This window comes from Penicillium subrubescens (genome assembly GCF_028828155.1).
Source record: "Penicillium subrubescens strain IBT 31985 chromosome Unknown utg000010l_segment0_segment0, whole genome shotgun sequence".
Lineage (NCBI taxonomy): Eukaryota > Fungi > Ascomycota > Eurotiomycetes > Eurotiales > Aspergillaceae > Penicillium > Penicillium subrubescens.
Genome location: NW_026643160.1, coordinates 2,266,306 through 2,276,309, shown reverse-complemented (window position 1 = coordinate 2,276,309; position 10,004 = coordinate 2,266,306). Strand labels below are relative to the sequence as shown.

Sequence of the window (10,004 nt, the reverse complement as noted above, 5' to 3'; positions counted from 1 at the left end):
GAATCGGCTAGAGTAGCCCTGGAGCGAGGAGATCTTTTTTATTTAGGCTAGTTATCTAATTTGATGGTTTTTTTAGACGCATGGTAAAAATGTGACGGGGATTTAGGGGTGACGGGGATTTAGGGCGCACCCATAAGCGGAAGCGGTGGGTGGGCCGCAATATCATGGAGGGCACAGATATGTGTGCATATCCCTGCAATAAGCGAGCGCATGCATGCATACGCGCGCTAATCAATCGGATGCATAAATGTGTGTCCCCATACACCGCTTCATGATATACGATGCTGATTATCAACTATTGCATCGGATGGAAAGAGCAACGAGTTTCCTCACACTCTCGTATGCCCCTATGTTATTTTGGATTTTCATGACTCTTTCCTGTGACATTCTGCCATGTACCTCATGTTATAAATACTGCCTGTTTCCCTAGCAGAATAAAATAAGTTTGACACCCTTTTCACTCACGAATAGAGCTCAAGGCAATTCTGATTAAACTGTGTTGACTTCACACTATTTAACCCGTTCGCTGCCGACCCACCTCTATTGAACTTTCGTTATCCTTCCATAATCGTAGTATTCGATCGACCTGTGTGCGCCTCTAAGCACCCCCCCCAGGGTTTATGCACACTGCGTAAATCCGACAGAACGAACCCAAGATTTAGGAGCTATTCGACATAGATAATCTTCTAAATTGGGTGACTAGCTCTTGCGCCCTTTTAGGTAATACAGCGTATCTATTCCTCCCCTGTAAGCAACATAATAACTAATCTATGTCCTGACTCTATCCCTAGTTAATACTACTCCTACTAACATACATAACAATTAGTTATAGCCTAAAAAGGAGCAATAGCAATCGAAGATAGCGCGTTGCTCGGCGCTCTTCTCCTATTCGGAACAACTAGAGCAGATATACTATCTCGATCACAATTGTATGAAAAATATCGCAATGAGCGGGTAGAAATAATCCAAGATTTTACTCGTCGTAGTGGACGGAACAACAATAGCATTGAAGCTTTCCGTCCTAGTAGTAAGCTTGCTTCCTAGATTATCCCTTTTGCTGGATTCACTCTAAACGGGCAATTCTTTGTAGGCGAGGAAATTGCAAACTTCGCACCTTTTTGTATAGAATATGAGGAGTAGGAGAATTCGTCTACGATTCTGGCTAGACACATTGGGGCTTGAATTTCATATATATGGATTGTATTTAAGCCTTTATATATTATGCTCTCTTGCTCTCTGTTCCATCAATATCGAGTTAATACATTATTAGACACAGGGTGTAGAGAACAGGTCTTCCCGTCCGCTTAGCTGTCCTTAATGTATATACTCTTATTAGTGCTTTCTTGATGAGCCCTAGGAGTAGTTCACTATCTTGAAATAATAACTCTAGAGAAAGAGGGTAAGTATGGGTGATTTTGGCGCGCAGATCCCCTCTGGAGTTACTGTGCTTATGGTGCTGTAATATATGATTCCTGTATATATTTTAAAAGGGGAAATTTTGTTATCTATGGTATATCTGGGTAGTAAGATAATAGGCATTTGCAAAGTAATATACCCATTTTGGATGAATAGGAAGAAACATGTTTGCGCTAACGTATCTATGGAAGCTGGTCATGCGGGCGGCGGCCAACACCGAGGGTTTGGATCTGGTCTTGCCGCCGAAACGGCGCCCCACTGGTGAGCGGCCTATCTGGAATGGCTCATGGCCAATGGATTTGCAGTTGGAGGCTGCCGGCATTTACCCGGAAGATATGGCTGAGATTGAGGAGGCCGAGACAAGGGGGAGTAGAACTATTTCTGGTGAACGCCCGTCTATGATGTCCTTATTGTGTTAGAAGTGATACAATACTCGTGATGCTATACATCTACATGGAACTATTGTATGAACAGAAACCGTAATAATTCAACCCTAGTGAACGAGGCTGCACCTACGGCGTCAGACATCCGTCTCCTCAATCGAATCCCATCCGTAGATCGGCCCAACACAATACGTCACCCCCGTCTGCAACAACCCGAACAGCTCTCCACGCCATCCCCGGCAATGCTAGGGTTCACTGCCCTGAAGAGATCAATGGTGATTCTATTCTGCAGGCAAACGCTGGCACACGACGCCTCCGCGTCGGACACTTCAAACCACCGTCCACAGTACGGCGTGGTCCCATTCGCAACCGTCGCGTTGGCCGGGGCAGGAATCACTTGACTGGTGTACCCGGTGCTCGATCCCGGCGCGACGACTACCCCCGGGATAGGGTCCGTGGTGTTGAAGATGCCTCCCTGGGGGCTCAGGCAGAGAGTATGTCCGTGGATCCAAGTGGTCGTCTGAAGGTTATCGCACCAGTAGTCGATCCAGGAGTTATACTTTTTCACGGTGCCCAGATTTAGGTTTTGCTTGATCTCGATAGACAGACAGGTGTCATTGGCCTGCAGGATGTAGAGAGTGTCGCAGGTGAGCGGGATGCAGAGATCGAGTCCCGGGGTGACGTCTGTGCAATTGTATAGCGAGTCGGGGTTCCCCATTTGGAGGAACGCGGACGAGACGGAGTGCTTCTGCGCAATGGGATCACACGTGTCACCGGCTTTGGTGGTATAAATCGAGTCTGTAAAGCAAGAAAGGGACTCCTTGGGTGGTTGAGCAATTGGAAGGGGGCGGATGGCAGTCGGGCCTGATGCACCGGGACAGGTGGCGTAGATATACTCCAGGCGGTCCCGGTAGAACTGGTCTCGTTGGTAAACGGAATAAGGAGACGACTGCATAACCCGATGCTTCTCGATGTAGCAGTACGAGCAGAGTTCTGACTGCGGCATGTCCTGGTATGTGTCCACCAGCCTAAACTTATCAATGATATCTGAACAAGCCACATTAGCCCTAGTCTGATGAAGCAACCTTTCGAATCAAAAAGATAGCAGGAAATTGACTCACCATTGCAGTATTGATGACTCGTGCTGTCCTTGATGCAAGTCTCGTTATACCCGGCCCAAATCGTTGCGCCGGCCTTTGTGGCGAGACTGCTGGCGCTGACATTTTGTCCGACACACGCGGCACTGACACCATCAAACCAATTCCGCAGCGATTTTCCGCATCCCGCATCACAGATCGTATCCGTTAGGTTTCTGTCTCCGACAGAGCCATGGTACGATGGGGTCTGCCACGCGGAGAGCGAGTCATGGCATTGGATAGATTTTTCGAAACTGGTATATTCAGGTATGTTGGTGGTTAAAATATAGTCTGGGTTAGAGCCGTGGCGTATGTACTACTCACTTTGTCCAGCTGTTTGGAGCCTTGCTTGTGCACGCGGAAACCTGTAAAGTTGCGCTCACCAAAGACGGCGTCTGGCGACACGCGGACCCAGGCTAAGAAGGAAGAGAGGAAGCCATTGCGATTGTCGGCTGCTAGAGTGATGAGCTCACCCACCGGTGTCACTATCTCAACAATAGCCTTGGTGCAGAGATTGTAGATCCAAATGTCAGTACTCTGCTCAATGTGGAAGCCTCTTTGCTGGCAGTTCTCAGTGTTCAAACAGCTTTGACTGTAGTCCTTGAAGAAACTATAAAGACCTAAAGCCATGGGTTAGTCACCTATACGAAATCAACCCAATACTCAACCCTGATCTGGCACACCTACCTGCTCTAAGTAGATAGATTGTTTCAGAATCAATGATGCGCACTGCTTAGGAAGAGGCGCAGGGGGTAGAACCTGAACCGCTGGGACAGTTATCAAATGTTGGATCGTCAGCGAACAGGCCAGGAGTGAAGGGGTGTGGAGCTTTAGGGACAGGCTGATAATATGGCGACTCAGTTTGAGTTATGCCCAGAAGTATATTTTTAGCCCGTGAAAGCTGATATTGATAGAGGGCACAATGTTCAGAAGCCTTGCCGTACAGCCAGGTTGGACCCTGACTCTCAATCAACACACCGCGTGCGACATAAACGTCGATCTGATCCTGAGTGACGACATCTAGGTCATGATCCGCCACCCAGACCCAAACATTCTCTATGTAGGCAGACGACTTAGGCGTCAGATAGAGAAGCAGTGATGCTGCAGCGCATTTAGGGTTCACCGAGCCACTTAATTTTGGACAGTCATTCTTCTGGAGGTTAGATCTAATGGCACCTCCCACTCGGAAATGGGAATCTAGAAATTAGTCGTCAGCCGGTGTCACCGTAAGCGTCTAGTAATTTCTCTAGATACTTACCCTATAGGCCAGCAGAGCCCTGTGTCGACTTATGGACGTTCTATTCTATTAGGACTGCAACTGCTGTATTTCAGACACCGTGAAAAGTATGTCTTGAATTTCGACGATACCGACATCCCCCTCATTACCGACTTTTATAGCAACTCGGGGATACAGCTTATCCTGGAATTTACTGTCACTGGCTATGATCTGAGACTATGCTTGTCCGATGATCCGGCTGCCCACGGGAACCTTCAACGTATCTTTGATAATATAGATACCAAAAGGAAAGTAGACAATCGAGGATATGTTGGCTGCGTTCTGCAGGATTGCATTCAAAACCGGCGTGTCATCGGTTACACCGTTACCCTTGGCACCTATAGCCTTGACGTCTATAATCATAGAGAAGCCAGTATCATAGTACTTTGGGCGTCTTCGAGTAAAGTAGTTGTTTCGATATAGCCAGTGGGCGCCAAAAGGGAGGCTGTCCGGTTCATCACTGGGATATTTTGTCCGTTCACGAACTCACTGGTGCCAGATGCAGTGGACATCATGCCGAAGCCCTAGTTATCCAGGAAGACCTCATCACCACCAGCAACCAGGGTCTTAGAGACGACGTTGTCAATGATTGCGTTCTTGATGTTGAAGAATCCGGTGTTTTGCACAAGGAATGAGGTGGAGTTCTCCGTATATAAGGAGGTCACAATACCAGTTGGAGTGTTTGCAATTAACGCGTCCGTCAAAAGCAAGGACCCGACCGGCTGGCTATTGCTTATAGGGCCTCTAGCCTAGATACCGGATGTTATGGTTAGTTGTTTGATTTATGTTCGGAAGAAACAAGCCCTTACTCTACCGACGATGACGATATCCTGCATGGTCTATGCCCAGTCCTAATGGATTTGAAGGGCCGTGTTATAGTTAACGAAGACTAGATGACTTGAGGTAAACTGCTAGTTGCCAAGGTAGGCACTGCATTGGAGAAGGTGATGACTGCCAGCAAAAGTGGCATTGAAGATAGTCAGATTGGGAAATGCTCTGATGTCTTACCCAAAGTTACCTCCGACAAAGGTCAGATCGCTAAGAAAGCCACCGCTGCGACTGGATTCTATCAAAAAAAGCTTTAGCGTATAAACAATTTATATTTCGATAGTGCTCTATATGATTATATATCCCGGCTAATTTATCGCCGATAGTAGTAGACATAGAAGAACCCCTAGTATTCACCGCTTTACCTAAACACTTAGCTCGGTTTATATTATCCGCTGCTTCTTATAATAATCCGTGGTTTATAGATCCTATGTTACAGGACTAATTAAGACGCTTTCCCATCCGGTACATAAGCGGGTTATAAGCTTCGAGAGTAAAATCGATGCAAGAAATAAAAGAGAGGTCAAAAAGCTTTGCATGCAAAACATGTTATTTAAAGAACACACTTAGAAGCTCGCTTGCAAATGGGTTCTACGACTGGGCGGCTGGTTCATTATCCCCAAACTACGGAATTTTCGTTATTCCATACGGGGATAACCCAAGGAAAACTCCACTTGGTTAGCAAACACATGCCTTGTAGCACGGAAAATTATATTGGATATCTATGCTACCTCAAAATACCTTCGCAAGATGCAAAACAGGGACATGACCAATTCCCAAGATGGCCAAGGGAGCTTTGGGTTACCTCACAGGTCCATTTCATCATCATCCCATCCCAACTGCTCGTAAATCGACTTTGTCTGTGGCTTTTCCGGGGTGACCGGCACAAGAGTAGCGCTTTTAACCGGCGATCCAATGACAGCTGGATAGAGTGGTACTTGCGATGTGCTGGGGGCGAACAAGGGCACAGATCTGGGTACGAGCATGGGATTTGTGCCCTGCTGCTTAGGAGGTGTTTCCGTAATCATCGACGACCTAGGCCCTTGCGAAGACCTTCCAGGATTGGGGGATGAGTCGGGAGCAAGGATATTATTTTTGCGGCGAGATGACACGGGTGTAGTTGGAGCCATGACTTGAGGGTATGAGAATGGATCGGTATGGTCTGGCCAAGGTGCAGGGAGATCCGGCACTCGAAAGAGGCCCATGCCTTTAGCAGAAGACATGGACGGTCGATGTGCTAGATCTGTGCTCTGGCTATTGAAGTGTAATTGAGACGGAGGTCGGGTCGGTGTTTCTTGAATCGAACCGAGTTCAGTTGGCTGGGTTTGTGCCTCGCGCGGCCGTTTCCCCGAGGCGCGTTGAGAGCCAAAGGGTGTTGAATCAGCACCGGAGAATGAGATAGCCCGTCGAGTTGACGACGGGATCATGACAGGGGACTCTGCGAGAGAGTGATCCTCCATTTCTCCCGCAAAAGACCGCGAAGGGGCTAGACTGCGCGGTAGAGGGGGTAATCCAACTATTGCATCCTTCCTGCGATTCCCACGTGGCGTTGCCATGACCTGCACACCCTCACCAAGTGGATTTCGAACAGGATTCTTTGACTTTCGAGAGCTTCCTCCTCCTGTAGACATTCTTTTGGTGGCATCCTCGGCAATATCCCGAGCAACAACTTCTCTGTTCGGCTTGCGAAGAGTTTGAATGGCGTTATCGAGTTCTTTCTTCTGATCAGCCAACATCTGTACCTTGCGCAACTTGCTCTCGTGTTGCCTGGCAGCCGCGTTAAGATCGATCTCGCGATTCTCCACTCGTTTGACCTGGATACCACCACGGACACTACCACCCATGACCGTTGGCAGCATAGGCTCCATGGAATCACGCTTTGTATCATGCTGAGTCGGGGCAGTTTTAGACCGACTTAACGATGGATGGCGAGGAAGCGAGGCCGCTCTTTCGTCTGTTAGAACTCGCTGTAGTGATCGTCTAGGCTTTTGCGCTGGGGGTTCTCGCTTGATCTCAGACCCTGGTTCCGGACGGCGGGACTTTTGGGTCTTCTTGGCAGTAGGAGAAATGCCACCAGACACGCCGAACTTGCGAGTGATCAGCTTGCATTTGTCGGGAAGTCGAGATGCATAGAACGGGATGATGACTTCAGTGCAAAAGTCACGCACAGCGTCACTTTCAACCTTCTTGCCAGAGTTATGGCCGTCCGTGAAGGACGAGGCCTTTGCCGAGTCAGCAGCGCTTGATTCCTCCATGCTTACGGCATGCCAGATACACAGGCGATCCAGATGCAATTCAAGAAGGACATTGAGATCTTGATGTTTCTTCGTCCTCTTCTTGGGAGTGCTTGTCTCTTCGCCTATCGGCTTGATGCCGTTTGAATCTTTCTTCACAATGAGAGTCGACTCCAAAGCCATGACTTCCAGGATCAACAAGATCTGTAATTGTGTCTCGCGCAGTCGCAGATCGGAAATGTGCCTTCTCGTTTCCGCCTCACGGGAGCCTGCTTGAGTCGAAGCATCCACCATGTTTCGGTCTTTCCACCATTTGCGGACAAATTCATCCTCTTCGGGGTAAAGACCATTCTTGCCTAGCTTCTTCTTCTTAGTCTTGCGCTTCTTGGTTACAGCAGCCTCATCGTCTGAGACAGCAAGCACTGCTTCGCGGACCGATGCGGGTAGTGACTCGCGATATTTGAGGTCCATCTTCTTAGCTGCCAAAATAGCCTCCCGGTAAAAGTCAATGAATTGGTCAGGCCTTTGAGTCTGCTCGGAGTCGCAGTTTTGGAAAGCGGTTCGACAGCGGGTCAATGGTCCCTTGGCAAAATAGGCAAGGGAGGTCTGGAGAAACATGTCAGAGATAGACTGACACCAATGATTACTAGTATCCATACCTTGGAGATATATAGAGCTTGTAAATAATGCTCTCGCATCCCGTTGAGTAGCTCTTCCGGAGATTGCTTCATACCCGGGGCGGCATCAATATCCATGGAGTCTGAAGCACCAAGGACTTGCGAATCACCAAGCCCGAACGAACTATTCATCTGGGAATCATCCCCGATCACATTTGGGGCAAGAGACTGGCCTCGGTGCTCAAGTACATCCACGAAAGATGTCTGCAGATTCGGATCATCCATGCCCGACGATCCAAACACCACATCCACCTGCAACCCGGCGAACTCCTCGCCCAGGCACAGATCAGAAGGCGGCTCCTCAATCTGCGCATTCTGCCACCAGTTCATGCCATCCAGTGCTGCGTATAATTTGTCCTCGATGTCGACTTCCATGACGACAACTCTCGACCCTTGCCATCCCTTGACCGCGACGACAACGTCGCCTTCCTGCACCCATCGTGCCAGCCTTGAAAGAGAGTAAATGCCCCGCTTGACTCGCTCAACAACATAAAGTCCTCCACTTGCGGCCAATCGGACTGCTAGCACCGTCGGTTCAGCGCAAGCCCGCAAGTCCCTTTCAAGAGCGGGGATGTCGGCTCCGAATAAGCCGCCAGGTTGCGCATCCGAGCGCGACCACGACGCGTCTTCAAGCCAAGATAGCGGAAACCGAGATCGAGGGAGTAGGCAGATTGGTTCGAGGATTAGAGGTTCATCTGATAAGGACGCAGCATGGGCCTGGACAGGTCGACAAACGGTTAATTAGAGAGGGGTCTTCCTGGCTCGATTTACACCAAACCCGAGAAACCACTCACCCGAATGACAATTGAAGTTGTTGAGAGCTGACCGGCAGCATTTTCGGCTCCGATCTTGCGTTTTTTTGTGGGTGGTTGGGTTTCGTGCAGCTTGTTCAGCGATGAAGAACTGAGGGGATCCAGGGCGCTGGGAGTTGCGCGTGTGGTCATGGTCACGTTTAAAAGGGCGTGTACATTGTGTCGTGGGGACCAGTGGACGGAAGTATAAAAGCAGTAGTGGAATGAAAGAACCGATCGCAAGAAAAAAACGCTATGCAATTGCCCGTATGCTTGAATGCTCGAATGTCAAATGTCCAGTGGATGGTGGTGGAGCGTGAGTCTTTGCTTGGCGTTTCTGGCGTCACGCGTCGAGGCCCAAGCGTTTTTCGTCTCCGCTTTCTCCAGCCTTAAAAGTGATACTACAGTATGGAGCAATTAGACGATAAGAGATTATTGAAAGAACTCAGCTAGTGGAAATAATTTGTCTAAACCAGTAAAATTCTATGCCCTTCTGGCATTTCTTTGTGAAAGTCAAGCATACTAGAGACACGAGTCTGGTTCAAACATGATTAATTGACAGTAGATCTTAGCGAGGCAATTAAAACAGAAGAAGATATAGACCAGGCAGTTTGAGGTGTTTTGTAACCTTCAGTGAAGTATCTTGCGCGGATAGGACCAACCTTGAAGATTCAACTAGCTTTAATCCTGATATGTCGGAATACTATATCCAACTATCAAACTTAAATCGGGTCAATGTCCAAAGGAAACTCAAGGTTATCACCGATTTCCAGGTCAAACAATCAACTCCCCCCCCCTCCGATGGCCTAGTTGGTACCCACCATAAATTGGTGAGCCATAGGTGTGCCCCGGAGGACTGGGCAGACAAAAAAAGAAGATAAAAAAATACTGGGCCAGTGTTGACGCTTCGAGTTCAACCGACGGCCGCACCCCTAGGCAGAGGGAGTTTCTCTTTTTTGGAGATTTTTTTGTGACATTATTTTTGCAATGTATTATAGGATGTTATATTATATTAATATAATTATTTAATGGCATTTTTGATAATGTTAGAGGGTGAAAAGGCGGGTGCCGTTTATTGGCTGCAGTACTTAGGTTGGATGGCGATGTTCTTTGGTGTCGGTGGATGACGATGCAGTAACAAGGGCAAAGTATTTAGGGGAGAGCAAGGTTGGGGGTTCGATTCATGGGAAGGACGCCTCCTTTTCATTTCGAATTTTCTATCGAAGATGGATCGAGAAGGTTCACATGGCAGCACATGCGAGA

The 10,004-nt window shown here is 48.3% G+C and overlaps 2 protein-coding genes across 2 annotated transcripts; both read right to left on the bottom strand.

Moving 5' to 3' along the window:
* Nucleotides 1–1,992: 1,992 nt before the first annotated feature.
* Nucleotides 1,993–5,047, bottom strand: N7473_011983 (uncharacterized protein; the record flags this gene model as incomplete). The annotated part of the gene is made up of 8 exons (XM_057157922.1): nt 1,993–2,846; nt 2,921–3,143; nt 3,260–3,555; nt 3,619–3,702; nt 3,914–4,036; nt 4,454–4,564; nt 4,762–4,960; nt 5,021–5,047. The coding sequence occupies 8 exons, from the start codon at nt 5,045–5,047 to the stop codon at nt 1,993–1,995; spliced, it is 1,917 nt and encodes a 638-aa protein (XP_057003772.1).
* A 798-nt stretch (nt 5,048–5,845) lies between these two features.
* On the bottom strand, nt 5,846–8,894 carry N7473_011982 (uncharacterized protein; the record flags this gene model as incomplete). Its single annotated transcript, XM_057157921.1, has 3 exons — nt 5,846–7,879; nt 7,933–8,667; nt 8,745–8,894. The coding sequence occupies 3 exons, from the start codon at nt 8,892–8,894 to the stop codon at nt 5,846–5,848; spliced, it is 2,919 nt and encodes a 972-aa protein (XP_057003771.1).
* Nucleotides 8,895–10,004: the final 1,110 nt, after the last annotated feature.